This window comes from Sus scrofa, chromosome 8 (genome assembly GCF_000003025.6).
Source record: "Sus scrofa isolate TJ Tabasco breed Duroc chromosome 8, Sscrofa11.1, whole genome shotgun sequence".
Classification (NCBI taxonomy): domain Eukaryota; kingdom Metazoa; phylum Chordata; class Mammalia; order Artiodactyla; family Suidae; genus Sus; species Sus scrofa.
In genome coordinates, this window is record NC_010450.4 from 18,836,903 (window position 1) to 18,856,439 (window position 19,537).

Here is a 19,537-nt window from a genome sequence, read left to right on the forward strand (position 1 = left end):
ACCAAACCAAAACAAACCCACTGTAGCACTGATGAGGACTGCCACATGATCCTGGCAAACCTGCACTCCAGCAAGCTCAAAGCAGGCCAGCCCAGCTCCGCCCACTTGAGACTTCCGTTTAGAACTGAATCCCCAAATATTAAGTGTCAGAAGCAAGCTCTCTGCTATTTATTCCGCTGACAGTTCCTGGAAGATCATTATTTTTCATTGGCATTGACAAGAAAGAGGAACAAAATTGCAATCAATAAAAGCTTCTTTGAAAAAGGCACATGTGCCATGATAAAATGATTTTTAGCAGCTCTGAGACTTTTCTAGTCTGGTCATAGAGGCCAGGAAAGGAGAAACTTGAGGAGGATGGAACAGACACTTGGAGATGCTCACCTGGTGATTAGAGAAGGGAAAACATTCTGGAAAGGAGAGCATGGTTAGGGGAATAGTTGCAAACGGAGTCCAGTCATTAGAGAAATCTCTAATACAGCAGTCCTGGAGCCAGCACGAGCATCGACTGGGGACTTTTTAGAAAGGCATATTCTCTGGTCTCACCCCAGACCCACACTGTTAGAAAGCCGGAGGTGGGGTCCAGGAAGCTGAGTCTTAATAAGCCCTGCAGGAAATCCTGACGCAGGCGGAAGTTGCGAGGGCAGGGGCAGTGACTGCTTTACCAGTTACCACGGTGCCCAGTTTACAAAATGAGGTGTGCACCCAGGGTGCTGGCGTTCGGGGATCCTAAGCGGCCCCTCCCTGAACATGACCCCTACCTTGCTTTGCAGACAGGACTCCAGTCAAGGCACTGCTGCTGGATTTACCCTGGCCTTTGGAATTTTTCCGTCTCTCGAGAGCATTCTAAAGCAGCATTGGGAGAAAACAAAAATCTCCATCAGAAAAGCCAGTAAGGGAAGAACACCTAACCACAGAAGGGCCATTCTCCCACCTAGCACACGAGAACTCTTCGCAAACTCCAAATGCTGGCCCGACGTTGAAAATTCAGAGTCCCTGCCAAAGAGTTATGATTTTTATGGACCTGGTAAAGAGTTGTTTTTTTTTTTTTCTTTTTTTTTTTTAAGTTGGTGCCCAGCAGAATTACAGCAATTACATCCTCCTATATATAGAAGGCACTCGATGCATATTGGCTAAATTAAATCAAATCTGAAGCAAGAACTCAGTCTAAAAGTGTGAAGTCCCTAGTTATGGAAACCTCTTCCGAAGAGACATGAGATAAAGAATAGGTTGACTTTCATGGACCAATGCCAAAAAACTGTTAGTGGTGTCTGGAAGGATTCTGAAGCTGGACTGGAGAAAGGGCCATGATTGATGAATGAAATTTGCCATGGACCCAAGATTAAGGAAGTGCATATGTGTCGTTCCTAGAACAGACCGTTACATTAAAATTGCTATGTGCTATACAGCCAGTGTTTGGCACATAGACGTGAATAAATGCTGTTAAGCGAATGCATACACACATTTTTTAAATTATGTATTAATTATACAACTTTAAACGCTGTATTCTTCTTTGGCTCTGGGTGTATATATAGATGGGCGTACACGCAAGCGTGGCCCCCAGAGAATGGAAAAGGAAGAACAGCACAGAGGCGTCTGAGAAGAAAGGCCAACGTCCAAAGCCAGGGAAATGAGACGGCTCTCCCCAGCACGGAGACCGCGATAAAACTTCACCCTCAGGAAGAGAAATCAATCTATTTTCAAAGCAGAGAAACCCAGGAGGTTTTTCTAATTATAACACTTAACAACGAACATCTGCAGAAATAGATATTATCTAACTAATGGTGCTGGAATGAGTCTAAATAACAGTGGGGCGAATTTAAACATTCTGTCCTTTCAGTGTGACTCGGACATTATCGTGGAGATTGCGATTTCTCATCTTTATTTCTTCATTGCTCGGAAATCATTTTCTTACGGATGATTAGGAGACAAAGAGCATCTGATGACAGAACATTTTCTAGAGAAGCCGGATAAGAAAACTCATTTAATATGGGAACCAAGGCTGTAAAGAGGCCATGTCCAGACTCTGGTGGGCTCGCTGCACCCTGTGCAGATAACAGCAGCGGAAGCAGATTCGGTAAAAGCTGCTTGTATTGTGGTTGCTGTTTGGGGTTTAAGTCTTACTGACGCCTCCGTTAAAAACTCTTATGGGACTCTATCTGGGAGGGCAGGCAAGCACTAGAATATCTTTGGCACATAAAAGGGAATTAAAATAGAATGACATTTAGATGTATAGGAGTGAATCATCAGCATCACCGTCATGATTTTCTACCTTGTATTTGGCAATGTTAGATTTCAAGAGGTTGACCTCTTCGTGAAGTTGCTTTAATCTCTCTTGAAGGTACCTGGAAAAGCATAGATAGATACAACTAAGAAGAGTTTGGGGACAAAGTTAAAAAAAAAAAATGCTTAAGTAGGAGAGGAAAAAAAAGAAAACCACCCAAGAGCCATTCTTTACATACGATGCCTTCTCATCACCCAAAGGAGGAAAAAGCAAAGTGCATCTTTGGGGCTTCTTCTTAAATGGCTGCGATCAAGGTCAAATACGCCCAAATCACAGACACCTCACTTTCCAAGAGCCCTCTGCAGAGACTCCCTCAGGGGTATCAACACAGTTTGCACAGAATTCCCATTAAGATGATGCCACTGGGAAGCGAGGCAGGAAGAGCTGACGCCAGACCCAGCGTTAAGTTAGTCACATATATACGTAGAAATGTGCCTCTGGGAAAAGAAACGGCTAAGGGGATTTCTCAGTTTATTTTCTTATTCTTTTCTGTCTTCCCTGATAGCAAAGCCCAGCAGCTTTCACTGGTTCCCTATCCTTCTCATCCACCCGGGGAGGGCAGGAAGAAAGAGGGGATGAATCAGGTGTGTGAGCATATGTGGTTCTGCTTTTTTTTTTTCACCGTTACAATGAATGTGTGACAGGAATCTCGTGGTGTGAGGGTGGGGACTTTCCTTTCACTGTAAGGCAGTGTTCACACATGTAAACAGGGCTGCAAATAACTTCCAGCCTGCAGGTGCAGGCGCGTGGCGAGCCAGCATCCGACGTGGGCTTGGGCCCCGGGCCCGGCCACCCACCTGTTCTCCATGCACAGGGCGTCCACGTCAATGATACGGTTCTCGTGACCGCTCAGGATGTGGTTGAGCTCCTGGTTGAGCCTCTCGACTTTGTCCTGGTAGGAAGACCGCTCTTCTTTCACATCCTGAAGCTCGTCCACAGAGGCCTGCAGGTCGTGCTCCAGAGATTCGATCTGAAACCAAAGGAAGCGCCCCGACTCAAGGTGTTCTTCAGACGTGGCTTTATGGAGACGGAGCCTTCTGCTTTGCTGAGTGACTTTTAGAGAGCTTATTAATACCACCCGCTTGCTATAAAACGCTAAGCACCGCACACTGGAAAATGATAAAAGCTAAAAGCAAGGGGACGACTTCCGGCCAGACATGTACTCTACCTAAGATGAGAGGGAAGCAGCAGCCTGGAAACACAGAGCCCAGGGCTGACCCCCTGCAGCCTGCCCTCGAGCCGGAGGCTGGGAGAGGGCAAATCCAGACCTTGGGAACAACAGCCAGTGTCTTACAAATACAGACTTTTTCAAACCACTCTAGACCCAGAAATCTTGTTCTGCTCTTCAAAACCAATTAGTAAGGGAAGAAAAATGAAGTTTGGGCCCTCTAAGCTGTTCACTAACTAGGGTTCAGTACCCGTTGAGAGTCTGCCTAAAAAGCAACGCTCAGCATTTCAGCGGAAACTTGCAAATTAAGGCCAGTTTGTCATGTTCTCTCCCTATCTATCCTGGGTAAGGGGGGGATGTTCCCTGCTGTCTTTAGAGCAACGGCACTCAACGTAAGACAGCAGACCTGCTGGCGGCCAGAAACAGAAGAGGCTGCTTGGGAACCTAGCAGAGCACAGAAGCAGAAAATGCATTCAAACTGCATCTTTCTTCCTCCTCGGATCACATCCCAGGCACCCCATACTCTCTGAGAAATGGGGGGAGGGGCACAATCTACCCTTCCTTGCATCATGCCCAGCTGTGTAAACACATCTCCTACTCTCTTTTTCTTTTTTTGGGCTATACCCAAGGCATATGGATGTTCCCAGGTTAGGGGTAGAACCTGAGCTGCAGCTGCTGGTCTATACCACGGGCACAGCAATGCCACATCTGAGCCGATCGGCCACCTAAGCTGCAGCTCACAGCAACACTGGATCCTTAACCCACTGAGCCAGGCCAGGGATCGAACCCACGTCCTCATGGGTCTAGTCAGATTCTTAACCCGCTGAGTCACAATGGGAAACTCCAACATCTCCCACTCTTTGCAGATGTTGGCGGTAACCTGTTCCTTAGCTCTCTCCAGCTGCTGAACCAGATCTTCACGCTCGTGGGCCGCAAAGTGCCGCACACCAATTTCTTCATCTCCAAGCCTCTGTTTGGCAATTGTCATCCTCAAGAGCTGCATGTTCCATTGCAGGAAAAGAAGAGAGAGAGAGAGTTAAAATGAATAGATCTAAACAAACCCCCAAGCATACCAGGCATAAAGTGCGGGAAGATAAGCTTTTTTAAGAAATACTGGAAAGAGTCACAACCCAAAGACATTTCCTGCCAGTATCATGAATTAAAAAAAAAAATTTAATTCACTATTGGATTCTGTACATGCATGCAGACATGTGTGCACACATACACTGTATGAGGCTTATGGGAACACAGGTCTGGCCATCTGGAGGTGGCTGTCCTGTGTAGCCTTGCCATAGTGAAGGAAAAAACTCTGGGTCTCTTTTATTTTATTTTAATTAATTTATTTATTTGTCTTTTTAGGCCCCACCCACGGCATATGGAGGTTCCCAGGCTAGGGGTCCTCCAATCAGAGCTACAGCTACCGGCCTACACCACAGCCACAGCAACATGGGATCTGAGCCGTGTCTGCGACCTATACCACAGGGCAGGGCAACGCCTGACCCTTAATCCACTGAGCGAGGCCAAGGATGGAACCCATGTCCTCATGGATGCTAGTCGGGTTCGTTAACTGCTGAGCTGAAATGGGAACTCCCTCTTGATCTTTTTTAAACTTAGCAAAGGTAACCAATCTTCAAAAAAGAAACAGACTCACTGACATAGAGAACAGACTTGCCGTTGCCAAGGAGGGGGGAGGGAATGGGATGGAGTGTGAGGTTAGTAAATGCAAACTATTACACTTAGAATGAATAAGCAATGAGGTCCTACTGTATAGCACAGGGAACTATATCCAGTCTCTTGGGATAGAACATAATGGAAAATAACATAAGAAAGGGCAGGTATACATGTGTATGGCTGGGTCACTTGGCTGTACAGCAGAAATTGGCACAACAGTGTAAATCAACTCGAATAAAAATTTTTAAAAATAAACAGGAAAGGTTAAAAAACAATAACACTGTGTTGGAGAGGATCTGCTACAATGGGCATGCTCCCACATTCTTTTTTTTTTTTTTTTTTTTTGTCTTTTTGCTATTTCTTTGGGCGGCTCCCGCGGCATATGGAGGTTCCCAGGCTAGGGGTCAAATCGGAGCTGTAGCCACCAGCCTACGCCAGAGCCACAGCAATGCGGGATCCGAGCCGCGTCTGCAACCTACACCACAGCTCAGGGCAATGCCGGATTGTCAACCCACTGAGCAAGGGCAGGGACCGAACCCGCAACCTCATGGTTCCTAGTCGGATTCGTTAACCACTGCACCACGACGGGAACTCCTGCTCCCACATTCTTAACAGTTAGGTTATGTTATCAAGAGCCTTAAAAATGGCCCTACCCAATGAACCAGTAAGTCTACTTCTGATAATCTGGGCTAAAAATAATCCCAGAAATGGACTAGCTTTAGTTTAAAAAAAAAAAAAAAAAAAAAGAATAGATTGTGTAGTTCTTATAGAAAGAGTCAAAAAAAACCCAGAAAAAAACAAACTAGGAACAATGTCTAACAATAGCGGAATGGGAGTTCCCGTCGTGGCGCAGTGGTTAACGAATCCGACTAGGAAGCATGAGGTTGCGGGTTCGATCCCTGGCCTTGCTCAGTGGGTTGACGATCCAGCGTTGCCGTGAGCTGTGGTGTAGGTTGCAGACGCGGCTCGGATCCCGCGTTGCTGTGGCTCTGGTGTAGGCCGGTGGCTACAGCTCCGATTGGACCCCTAGTCTGGGAATCTCCATATGCCGTGGGAGCGGCCCAAGACCAAGAAATAGCAAAAAAAAAAAGACCAAAAATAAATAAATAAATAAATAAAATAGCAGTGGAATGGCTAGCAAGTGATAATGCAATCAATCAATGGGCAAGACTGCAGCTGTTTGAAACAAGGGTGATGTGAACTATGTGCTGATGCCGCCATACTAAGTGGGGGGGAAGAAGCAGAAGACTTTTGTACGCCATAGGACTGAAATTATACTAAGAACCCAAATACAAAAGAAAAACACGACCAAATACACTAAAATTTTTAAATGCGTATGTTTAGGTGCTATGAGACTGTACATGTGATCTGTTCTAACTTTTAAAATAAGTATACATGAATTTCATAATGTACTTTTAAAATGTTTTCAAATCCCTAGAAATTAAATTCTAGTTCTCAAAACGTAATTTTCTAAAAGATCCCAGGAGAAACTTGGCTTTCCCAGACTCTGGGGCCAAGCTCTGCGTGTAGCTCCAAACCCCCAGCAAAGCCATGATGGAAACTATGTTAGGGACTCCGGGAAGGTCCAGTGGTCTCAGAACATCCCCCTTACGCCCATCAGTGCCCCGTAGGTTGCCATTAGACTGACTCATTAATGTTACGGCACTGGCGCTTCTCCACCTGACTCCTCCACCTCCCTGTAGGGTGTGTGCAGATGGGCTTCATATCTGGATGAAAATTCTGGGAACAGTTTTTTTGCTGCCATACAGATCTGACCCATCCAGGAGTCCCTGCTGGGCTAGGCTCTTCCTTGTTCCTAGGTGAATCCTAAGAGATTTGTTGCCAATCTTTAAAGGATTTAGAGGCAGGTGAGCAAGTTAAAAGCCAAGGCAGAACATTAACTAATTAGGTGAATATTAACTGATATTTAGATTGAAATAATAAGTAACAGCAATGAACTTTGACAGAAACGATGGACTACTGAAAAGTAAAGAGAAATGCAAATCAAAACTACCATGAGATACCACCTCACACCAGTCAGAATGGCCATCATTAATAAATCCACAAATGGCAAGTGCTGGAGGGGCTGTGGAGAAAAGGGAACCCTCCTGCACTGCTGGTGGGAATGTCAACTGGTACAGCCACTATGGAGAACAGTTTGGAGATACCTGAGAAATCAATACATAGAATTTCCATATGACCCCGCAATCCCACTCTTGGGCATCTATCCGGACAAAACTCTACTTAAAAGAGACACGTGCACCCGCATGTTCATTGCAGCACTATTCACAATGGCCAGGACATGGAAACAACCCAAATGTCCATCGACAGATGATTGGATTTGGAAGATGTGGTACATATACACAATGGAATACTACTCAGCCATAAAAAGAATGACATAGTGCCATTTGCAGCAACATGGATGGAACTAGAGAATCTCATACTGAGTGAAATGAGCCAGAAAGACAAAGACAAATACCATATGATATCACTTATAACTGGAATCTAATATCCAGCACAAATGAACATCTCCTCAGAAAAGACAATCATGGACTTGGAGAAGAGACTTGTGGTTGCCTGATGGGAGGGGGAGGGAGTGGGAGGGATCGGGAGCTTGGGCTTATCAGACACAACTTAGAATAAATTTACAAGGAGATCCTACTAAGTAGCATTGAGAACTTTGTCTAGATACTCATGTTGCAACAGAACAAAGGGTGGGGGAAAAATGTAATTGTAATGTATACATGTAAGGATAACTTGATCCCCTTGCTGTACAGTGGGAAAATAAAAACATAAATAAATAAATAAATAAAAATCATATTAAAAAAACAAAAAACAAAAAACAAAACAAAACAAAAACAACAACAAAAAAAAGAAAAGTAAAGAGCATTTTCAGATGACATCTATTTGAGGTCCTTATCTGAAAATGAGTCAACTGGACAAATATTACTGAACACCTGCTCTGAGCAAAAGCATCATGAGGATCAATGGATGATGTTCCAGGCAGGTGGAACAGCTTGTACAAAGGCCTAGCAGAGGACGTATAGCATACGGATGGCTGAGTTTAATAGAATCTTCATTCCAACACTCAAAGATACAGTATGTGTATATTTGCCTACTGCAAAATTATTTGTAGGCTCAAAATCAGCATTCACGGCGCTTCTGCATTATGGGTGGAAAGCAGAGTTGCCCAAAATGTGACACATCCCACAGGAACCTCAGCTGAGAGAGAACAAGACAACATTCTGCTTTCTTGTTTCAGCTCATACTGTAAACAAGTATCCTTTTCATAGTCTCTCATGGTACATTTTTCTTTTTAATGTTTGTGCCTTTTGTTGGTGTTTTGCTGTTTAAAACAGGCCTGCATGTGCAGTGCTGGGGTGTGTCCTGTGTTTCTGAGCACAGGAGGCTGTGAGGTGCCTTGCAGAGAACACGTGTGCATTACTTAAGGTTCATTGTGGGCACCAGTTACAGTGACCCTGGCCATGAGTTCAATGTTCAAGAATCAACAATATAAATTAACTGACGTGACTTTAAACAGAAACGCCCTTAAAACAAAGTTACGTCTTGATCAGGTGACAAAAATAGCATGACCAGAGGCTCAGAGGAACCTCATCTCCTAGTTCCCCTAGGAACAATGGTTCAGTATTTCCTAATTCAGTGTTTGCAGCAAATTTAGAGAATATAACTACAGCAAATGTCAAGAATTGGCTGTGTGAGGGGAAAGGGAGTTTAAGGCTGAACTGGTTAATTCACCTGAAAGCTGACATGTGACAATATCTTGCACGTCACACAGTTTCTTGGCTCAGGACTTGCAGAACCCCAGGTGAATACACAGAAAGACAAACAGCTAACCAAATAAGAAATGTTTCTCAGATCAAAGGGTCTAGAAACAAGACGGCTGGTGACTTTTCTTGACGTGAGGCAACGGGAGGCCTGGGACATGGCTTTGAAAGCAGGGTGTTTTTTTTTTTTTTTTTTTTCGGATGTGAAAAGCCAGACTGACAGCCTGAACTTTAAGTAATAAACCACCACTCTGGTTTCCCATTCACGGTACGCCTCACCGAACACTTAATTTAGAATCACACAATTATGTTTGCCTAATGCCAATTAATTATTAAACATGTTTACTGAGGTCTGACAGCCATATAAGAGAGTCATCTTTTATATACTGGATGCCTGTTAAGCTTCAATAAACGTGAATAATCATTGGGGGTTTAATGTGCACACAATATCGGCTATTAAATCGCAGGGCTGGACCGGAAGAAACACTTTTTTTTTTCTTAAGAATTACAGATTAAATTTAATTTTAGACGTCTGCAAGGATAATTGATTAAGTGGAAGGTGCCATTTTAAAAGGAATTACCTCTATGCATAGATTGTTTTTTTTCTCATTTGGGTTCTCAACTCACACCAGTTGATTGTGGATTAAACTTTCAGAAAAGTTTCTCTACATGCAAACACATTAAAAAAAATGTGGTAAGAATATGACTTGGGGGATTGAGCCAGGAGAGTAGATATCAGTGACCAAGTGTTCATTTTCTTAACTATAAGATTCTTTTTTTTTTATTACTCAAATGAATTGATCACATCTGTAGTTGTATAAGGATCATAACAATCCAATTTCACAGGATTTCCATCCCATAACCCAAGCACATCCTCCCGCCCCCCAAACTGTCTCCTCCGGAGACCATAAGTTTTTCAGTTTTTAAAAGGGAGACTCGGGTTGGTAATAGCTGGATCACTGGTTGGGTCTGAGACTCAAGTTGCATCCGCAGAAGGGGCCCAAGGAGGCCATAATATCAGGGATGGTGGCCCAGAGGGTGGTCTCTCGCTTTCCCAGGTGACAACTCACAGGCTCTGGAGTCTCCCTGCCTGAGAATTTGCATCCTGGGGCCAAGTTCAAGAGCTGTGCAACCTCAGGCATATGCCTAAACTTCTCTGAGCCTCAGTATCCTTCACTGTAAGCTACAGGGTTACTGTATCTGTTGAGACCTAGAGGAAGCTGCCCCCAAAAGTGTCTCAATAGCAGATCGATCATTTTGAATTAAAGTTACTTAAGAAATGGCCAACACAGGAGGAACACTCTTTTCCTGTCTTTTCTGGAACGCCTTTTCCTGTCTCCCTGAAAGCAGGAAAAAAAAATCTCCTGGGAAAGGTTCCCTCCCTCCACCTGGAAGTAAAAGGACATTCTTACCACCAGAGGTAGGGAATTTGGGCCAAGAAGCCAATATCAATAAACCCTGTTACTTCTTTAATTTACTACCCCAAGCCCAAATTTGGTTTAGATTCTTCACTAATTGGCCACCAAAACCTAAGTGTCTTTGTCCTGGCAATTCCTCCCAAATTTATCATTTCTTTGTCTATAAAGTACTTCCTAGGTCCCACATCTGTGTGGACCAGCATGAACTAAAATGTGTTTCTTGGAGTTCCCTGGTGGCTCAATAGGTTAGGGATCTGGCATTGTCATTGCTGTGGTGTGGGTTCAATCCCTGGCCTAGGAACTTCCATATGCCGTGGGCGTGGCCAAATGAAGTTTAAAAATATTTGTTTTTCTCCTCTTAATCTGTCCTGTGTCAGTTTTATTATCAGTCCAGCCCCCAAGAACTCAAGAGGGAGAAACTTCCCCTCCCCAACATTAAGCATGAAGTAAAAGAGTGAAGTTGCATTCAATGAGTATTTAACTTAAGGGGGAATTCAAATGTATGTGTTTGGCAGAAAGATGAGGGGGAGAAACCAAGAGGAGGAAAAGAGAGATGGACCAGAGGGGATGAGAGAGAAATAAAAATTTTACCCACCCCTGCTTTCAATGTCCCAGCCTGGGGGAGGGACTATTAATATATTCAGGCAAAATCATACCTTTCATGTTTATATATAAGCCTCTTGTTCAGGAGCACACGTGACCATGTGCCCTGAACTTTATGGACAATTTAAGGCAAATTATGGCTAGACACAAGTATTTGCCTCTTACATGCTGACTTCTGAACCTGGTCCCAAGGAAGGGATGATGGGATTTCTCTCCCATACTTAGTACAGCCCCTGGAACATAAAAAGGGCCCGATCAGCGTCAGCTACCATTAAGATGATTGCTGTGAGCATCAGTGTCCTCCTCCATGTGAGTTTCCCCCACACTCACTCACTGGGGAAGTCTGGTCTTTCTTCTAAGCTGGAGCAAGGCGCGCCCCGGAGCCAACCTTATCTGTAGACTGCAGGCGATGATGCTGATTTCCCACCTTGGAAGCCGCTATGAAGCAACTGCTCGGAGCACTTAATTTCCTTCCAACGGGGCCGTCAAAACCGCACAGCCAGCCTCCCTGTGCCAACCCTCAAAGTGGATCAGTGCCCTGAGAGGCGCGTGCACGGCCATCAGGAGAGGCAGCCGTTTGCTGATTTAGATGGAAATAAACATTTATAAATGAATGATGGGTGTGCGTTGTCCGCTTATGGATGAGGTGCAGCTGCAGCTGGGAGGTGGCAGAGGGATGCAGCCACAAAACGATGTGGCCGACGGCTCTCCAGCTCCCTTCCCCCACCTGCCGATGGGAGTCTGACTCCTCTGCCAAGGCTCCGCTCAAACTCCGGTCCCCTCCTAACCCCACCTCCCACCCCGCTGGAATGCCTTATTTCTTCCTGGATCTCTCCTCGGGCTTCATCCCTCACCGTCCTCAACAGTCTCTCTCTCATTTTGTTTTCATTTGCCTGAATCCTGACAGTGGGAAGGAGGCAGCCAGGGGTGGGTGCAGCTGTTACTCTCCAGGTGTTATCTGTGTTCAGATCCTGCATCTGCTGATCCTAGTCACATGTCCTCGCTGAGCCCCAGGTGACATCAGGTTTTTTCTGTAAGTGGGGATTGTCCATGCAGGCTGCTGTAACAGACTGTGTGACTTATGACAAACAAACGTTTCTTTCTCATAGTTCTAGAGGCTGGTAAGTCCAATAGCAAAGTGCTAGGAGATGGGGTGTCTGGAGAGTATCTGCTTCCTGGTTTCTAGGTGGTTGTCTTTTTCCTCACAGGGTGGAGGGGGTGAGAGAAGCTCTGGTGGCTCTTTAATAAGGGCACTAATCTCATTCAGGGGGGCACCACCCTCATGGCTTAATCACCTCCTGATACCATCACACTGGGGATTGGGTGGTTTTTGTTTTGTTTTGTTTTTTAGGGTGGCAAGTGTGGCATATGGATAGGGATGGAACTGGAGCCTCAGCTGCCAGCCAAAGCCACAGCCACAGCAATGCCACCTCTGTGACCTACACCACAGCTCAGGGCAACATTGGATCCTTAACCCACTGAGCAAGGCCAGGGATCGAACCCACATCCTCATGGATACTAGTCAGGTTTGTAACCGACTGAGCCACAACAGGAACTCCCAGGATTAGGTTTTCACATACAAATTTGGAGGGGATACATTAAGTTGATCACATTCCACCCTGAACCACACCCAAATTCATGTTCTTCTCACACACAAAATACATTTTTGCTATCCCCAAATCCCCAAAAGATTAACTGGTTCTAGCATCAACTCTGAAGTTCAAAGCCTCATCTAAATATCACCTAAATCGGGGATGCATGAGATGCGAGGTGCAGTGTCACCTGAGGGAAACTCCTTTCCAGCTGTGAACCTCTGAAACCTAGGGAGCAAGGTGCTTCCAAAACACAAAGATGGGACACACCTCAGACAGATGGTCCCATTCCCAAAGGCAGGAAGAAAGGAGGAAGAGTGACAGGTCTCAGGTAAGCCCCAAGCCTAACAGAGCACACAACGTTACATCTTAGGGCTCAAGACGAATCCTCACTGGCTGGATGCTCTGCCTTCCAGGTCCACAGGCAGGACCGCCCTGCAGCTTTCTCTGGCTGGGGTCTCAGCTCTGTGGCGCCAGGAGGCCTCCTCCAATCTGGGCCCCCCATACACCCCCGCCTGCCGCTGAGAGCCACGCACTCCAGGCTTGCGGGGCAGTGGCAGCCTTGCTGATCTCCCAATCCCCTTCCAGGTCATTCTTCTCTTGTCTTGAAAAAGAGTACCAGCCCTCTAATCCACACTAATCTCTCTTTATCAAATGTTTACTGTTTGGCCAATATCTTAGCATTCTCAATTTCTGCAATGTGGACAGGCTGAGATTTCCCAGATCTTTAAATTCTGGTTCCCTTTTGCGGAACACTTTCATCTTCCAATCATCGCTCTCTTCTCACATTTTATGAGCAGTCAGGAGAAACCAGGTTGCTCCTTTGACACCTTGCTTAGAAATTTCCTCTGCTAAATATCCAATTTCAATGCTCACAAATTCTCCCTTCCGTGAAACAAGAGAACTCACAATTCAGCCAGATTCTCTGCCACTTTGTAACAAGGAATGGCCTCTTCCCCAGTGCCAAATGATACTTTCCTCATTTCCATGTGAGGCCTCAGCAGAATGTACCATCCATATTTTCACAAATTCTGTTTAGGATGACTTCAGAAGTCTCCAAGGGAATGTACCATCCATATTTTCACAAATTCTGTTTAGGATGACTTCAGAAGTCTCCAAGGGAATGGAAGCTTTCTCTCCCGCAATCCGCTTTTCTTTCTGAGCCCTCCCCAGAATTGTCCTTAATGGTCTGTCCACGGCAGTGCTGTGAAGGATGACAGGCTTTTTTGAGCACGTACCTCAAAACTCTTGCAGCTGCTACCCACTACCCAGTTCCAAAGCTGCTTCCACATTTGTAGGTTTTAGCAGCACCCCTCTTCTCAGTACCAATCCCTGTCTTAGGCTCTTCAGGCTGCTATAACCCAATACCATAGATGGAGCAGCTTATAAACAACATTTATTCTTCATAGTTCCGGAGGCCGAGAAGCCCAAGATCAAGGTGCTAGCAGATTCCTTGTCTAGTGGGGGCCCACTCCCTGGTTCATAGTCCGTTGTCTTCTCACTGTGTCCTCACCTGACAGAGGGGGGAAAAGAGCTCACTGGGGTTTCTTTTATGAGGGCATCAAGCCCATCACTGGGAGCACTGCCAGCATGACCCCTCATTTCAAGAAAGCCCCACCTCCAAAAACCAGCACATTTTGGATTAGTTTGCAACCTATGAATCCTGGGGTGCGCATGGAGGGACTCATTCGGTCTATAATAAGAATAAAAGCCATCTTGTAGACAGTCCAGCTGTGTACGGCTGCCCAGCCAGTGCACTGCACAACTCCAACTCCAACTCCAACTTCACCCTCACAATATGAAGATAGATTGCGATGATCACACTCTGAGGGGCTTTAAAAGTGCAGTTCCCCCATTACAGTTGGTGGTATGGTTATAATTCTTACTCAGTGACTCTACTTGCCAGAGTTATTGGCAGGATCAGATGAATGAATTAACAGGAAGAAGATGCTGGCCCTTCCTCACCCCCAGTCCTTGTGTACTGCTGTGAATAGCACGCCTAGGGAGAGGTCAGCACCAAAAGTCACTTACTAAATATTTATCCGGCACAGTGTTGTGCTGGTGACTTAACAAACAAGGTCCTGCCTATCTTTAATTTTCCTGTTGGTTTTCTCTGCATCCTCGGCCACTGCCCCTGACCTTTTAAAATACCCTTGATAAAATTAGACATGAGAGCTTAAAAAGGCTCCAAGTGGGCAACTCTATTGTGCATACCAGCGTTCAAATTTATAGACCCGTATGACAAATCTAGTTTTTTAGAAAAGAATTTGTCACTTAAAAAAAAAAAAACAAGCAATTTTCATTTTCCTCCTTCCAGGCTCTAGACATCATGATACACACACTCATTAGTGTGTATCAATACTTTCCAGCTAACAAGCACCCAATTTGGGCCACGCAACCTGCTAGAAGCTTTCCATGATACCTCCAGCGGCTGTGCACTGCAATGGAGTAGATTTGGAATCCACGACAAAGCCCTTATGAGAGCTGAAAACACATGAACAGGGTCTGCCCCTGCCCACCTCAGACCCCACCTCCAAGCATCTCCCTTGCTCCCCAGCCACACTTGGCTTCCCTTCAGTGCCTCAAGCCTGCTCAGCTCCTGCCTGCCTCTGGGCCTTTGCACTTGCTCTGCCCTTGAACAGCCTGCCCACAGGTCTGCCTAGAACCCAGTTCTTTTGTCTCTTTCCGGTCTCAGGTCAAAAGTCACCTCCTCTGAGAAGTCTTCCGTGTACACCATCACTGAAGCTGTTCACCTTCAAGTGACCCACTGTCCTTTTTTTTTTAATTTTTATTTTTTTAATTGTTATTTCCCCAATACAATTTTTTTCTCTACTGTACAGCATGGTGACCCAGTTACACATACATGTACACATGCTATTTTCACACATTATCACGCTCCATCATAAGTGACTAGTCATAGTTTCCAGTGCTACACAGCAGGATCTCATTGCCAATCCATTCCAAAGGCAATAGTTTGTATCTAGTAACCCCAAGCTCCCCATCCACCCCACTCCCTCCCCCTCCCTCTTGGCAACCACAAGTCTATTCTCCAAGCCCATGATTTTCTTTTCTGTGGAGAGGTTCATTTGTGCTGTACATTAGATTCCAGATATAAGTGATATCATATGGTATTTGTCTTTCTCTTTCTGATTTACTTCACTCCGTATGAGAGTCTCTAGTTGCATCCATGTTGCTGTAAATGGCATTATTTTGTTCTTTTTTATGGCTGAGTAGTATTCCATTGTGTATATATATCACATCTCCCTAATCCAATCATCTGTTGATGGACATTTAGGTTGTTTCCATGTCTTGGCTATTGTGAATAAAGTGCTGCAATGAACGTGTGGGTGCACATGTCTTTTTTAAGGAAAGTTTTGTCCAGATATATGCCCACGTGGGCTTGCTGGGTCATATGGTAGTTCTATGTATAGATTTCTAAGGTACCTCCATACTGTTCTCCATAGTGGTTGTACCAGCTTACATTCCCACCAACAGTGCAGGAGGGTTCCCTTTTCCCCACACCCCCTCCAGCATTTGGTATTTGTGGACTTATTAATGATGGCTATTCTGACTGGTGTGAGGTGGTATCTCATGGTAGTTTTGATTTGCATTTCTTAATAATCAGGGATGTCGAGCATTTTTTCATGTTCTTGTTGGCCATCTGTATATCTTCCTTGGAAAAATGTCTATTCGGGTCTTTTGCCCATTTTTTCATTGGGTTGTTGGCTTTTTTGCTGTAGAGTTGTGTAAGTTGCTTGTATATTCTGGAGATTAAGCCCTTGTCAGGTGCATCATTTGAAACTATTTTCTCCCATTCTATAAGTTGCCTTTTTGTTTTCCTTTTCAAGTGACCCACTGTCTTTATTGTTCTTACAGAAGCCACCTTGTTTACCTGATCGTGTCTCCCTGCTGTCAGCTCCACACCAGGAACCTCATTTGTCACATGCACTGAAATACCCCAGCACCTGTAGCAGAGTCTGGCCAACCACGGGAGTCCTCAAATACTCTTAAACATAGAAAGCAGTAGACACTGTCCCACCCTCTTTCTAGAGAGAACCTTGGCGAAGCTGCCGCAGGGTCCTGGGCTCATGCTCAGATCGGGAGGCTGCAGTGCGCTGTCGCCCTTAGCACACCAAGCCGTGTCCTAGGTGCTTCCACACATTAACCCAGAAAGTCCAACACACACCCTGAGAGGCACTGTTACCCGGCCCCGTCGTCAGATGAGAAATGGAGACACAGAGAGGTGGAGTCACTTGCCCACGTCACAGACCTTAGAGATGACAGGGCTGGGAGTTGAACCCCGGCAGGCGAGGGTTCGTCCTGGCATTGATCCTGTGCAGCCCCTCTGCACTCCAGGGACAACAACCGTGCCTGGTGCTCCCCCTATGGTGTGCGTTCTGCACAAAGTGCTTCATGTAACTCCCTGCATTTTCCTCACAGGAGGCACACTGGCCTGTGTTGTGCCTGTGTCACCTGAGCTCGCTCAGGGTCTCTGCACCTCATGCCCAGGTTATCTGACTACCTCCCACCAGACTTCCTTCAGGCCTCGGAGCAAAGGGCATGTGACCAGAAAGGCCCTCCTGACCTGACTACCCAGTATAACTAGTGCTCCCCACCCTCCACCCCAGTTAACCCAGGCTGCGCTCCAAGCTCCGACCTGCTGAAACGTATTCACTTATAACATATAAATGAATATTATACTGTAACTTATTATAAGTGAATATTATGCTGTATATTAGGCTGCAACATATTATAAGGGAATATTATACCGTAACATATTATACTTCTGACATATTACACTGTATTTCATCAAATACAAGCCTCCATGAGCTCTAAGACCCTACACCCAGCACCTCTAAAAGGACAGAAAAGTACCACGCATAACTCCTTGGTATCAGTGACTACATCAGAGAGCCTCAAATATGAAAAACTGTGCCTCTCAGAATCTGTGAAATGCAATACATTTCTTTGTTTGCTTCCTGTCCATCTGGCCCCATGAGAACAGAAGCTCCACAAAGGCGGGGACTTACAGGTTTGTTTACTACCCTCTTCTCAGAAGATAAGGTTGGATCTTCCATAAAGATGCCTTTAAATGAACTGAACTCAACCACCGTCCATGAGGCAAGGACTACTGTTATCTCCATTGTACAGACGAGACCATCTGAGACACAGAGAAGTCAAGCAACTGACCCAAGATCACACAGCTGGGAAGTCCCTGAATTACCTTCAGACAGTTCAGAACACATTGCTCCCAGAGTGATGATCTTTAGAGAGTTGCACCAAGGAGTTTTTAAGCTGTTTCAGCTTCTTTTTATTGTCATTGGGCAGAGAGCTTTGCCCAAGTCTTATTTCATAGTGTATCATTAACCAAATTAGGTCATGATGGCACCAAATTACAAATGAATGGAATGTGGGTCTGATGTGCTATGAAATAAGTCTTGGGCAGAGCTACCTTTCAGAATCTGTTCTCTACAAAGTGTAATTACAAGGCATGATCTAGGAGAAGAAGGTCCTACACCACACTGTTTTGGTCGCCGCATGGTCACCCAAGCTATGAGCGCGTATGAGCCAGAAGAGGCTCAAATATGGTCTCTGAGCCCAAATTCACTTGCCTATTTCATCTGACAATAAAATATTAGGAAATGATGAACTAGTCTGGCTGCCTGCTGAACTACTGAACTACTGATGCCTATGGTTCAGCATCAAGGTCCCATTCAGAGTAAGATTTGATGGAACTGGAGCAGGTGAAGGGCCCTTATCACTCATGTTAACTCTTTGTAATTCATTTCTTTAACACCCCAAGGTGAGAGCTTTTATTACAGTGCCCTCTTCCTCTGGGCTTCCCACAGGCTAGGACATCTCTGTGTTCCTCTGAAGCCTAAAGAGAAAGTATTTACAAAGAGCTCTGATTCCTTGCCCTGGACTATGACAAACATTGACAGCTGAGCACTTTTTTTTTTTTTTTTTTTTTTTTTTTTTTTTTTTTTAGCAAGGGATATATTTTGACTTCATTGGTTTGCTTGCCGAATTCATCCAAAAGTCCCACGTCAATAGAGGTTATGTTCGCAGAAGGGGTCTATTATTTTATGGAGCCAACACCAGATAAAAGAGAGGTACTTAAAGACCGTCAGCTGTTGTAACATAAAGCTCATTATTAAGGGCAAACCCCCATGTTTATGCACAATGGCAAACAGCTACATTTGAATTGGCCAGCAGGGGCCCAGGAAATGTGACTGCCTGACCCTGGGGGGAGCAGGTGTCCAGCCAAAGTTCCGTGCACTTTCAAGTACCTGGCGTTGCATTAGTCTTCTGCATTTAAAGTGCTATAATCTGTAAAATGAAGGAAAAATAAAAGCAAACGGACAAGAAGACCCAACAGGAACATGAGATGCTGCTCCTAGAGTATGCTATTGGGTGCTTATTCCGTAAGGGGTACACAAAGTACAAGGAAGCTTCCGGAAGCTCAATACCAAAGCAACAAAGTCTGGGGTGATGATAAGGGGGGCTGAGCTTTTGAGGACCCGCATGCCAGATGCCAGACCTGTCACCTCAATCACAGTCTCTACTGGGAGGCACATACCCACCTAGTTCACTGGGAACAGTCGATCGACAGAAAGGAAGACCCTGCGATCCTTAGTGGAATTCTTGTCCAAGATGACTCTAAGCTAATCGGGGTTCAGGTTGTGCTAAAGATACAAGCAAGGTTTACTCTGTCTCTGTCTCTGTCTCTTTTTTTTGGCCATATCCATGGCACGTGCAAGTCCCCAGGCCAGGGATGGAACCTGAGCCATAGCAATGACTCGAGCCGCTACAGTGACAATGCCAGATCCTTAACCCACTGCATCACAAGGGAACTCTTATTCTTTATGGAGTGCTTGCTGGATGCCAGGCACTATGCCACACCCTTTATAAATGTAATATCGCATTCCCACACACACTTCCAATCATTAAATCTCTGACTTTTTCTTCTCAGCACTAACCACTGTCTGATGACCTTAAGTATTTTATTTTCTTACTCT

General features: G+C 45.2%; 1 protein-coding gene across 5 annotated transcripts in view; it reads right to left on the minus strand.

Annotated features, from left to right (window-relative positions):
• Positions 1 to 19,537, minus strand: part of CCDC149 (coiled-coil domain containing 149) — a 106,394-nt gene that overhangs the window by 29,173 nt on the left and 57,684 nt on the right. For all 5 annotated transcript variants that reach the window (XM_021100561.1, XM_021100560.1, XM_021100557.1 and 2 more), the window contains 4 exons: positions 4,330 to 4,446; positions 3,079 to 3,251; positions 2,270 to 2,342; positions 759 to 843 (listed from right to left, as the gene is read on the minus strand). In XM_021100561.1, the coding sequence (XP_020956220.1) occupies positions 759 to 843; positions 2,270 to 2,342; positions 3,079 to 3,251; positions 4,330 to 4,446 (448 nt within the window). The remainder of the gene's footprint in view (positions 1 to 758; positions 844 to 2,269; positions 2,343 to 3,078; positions 3,252 to 4,329; positions 4,447 to 19,537) is intronic.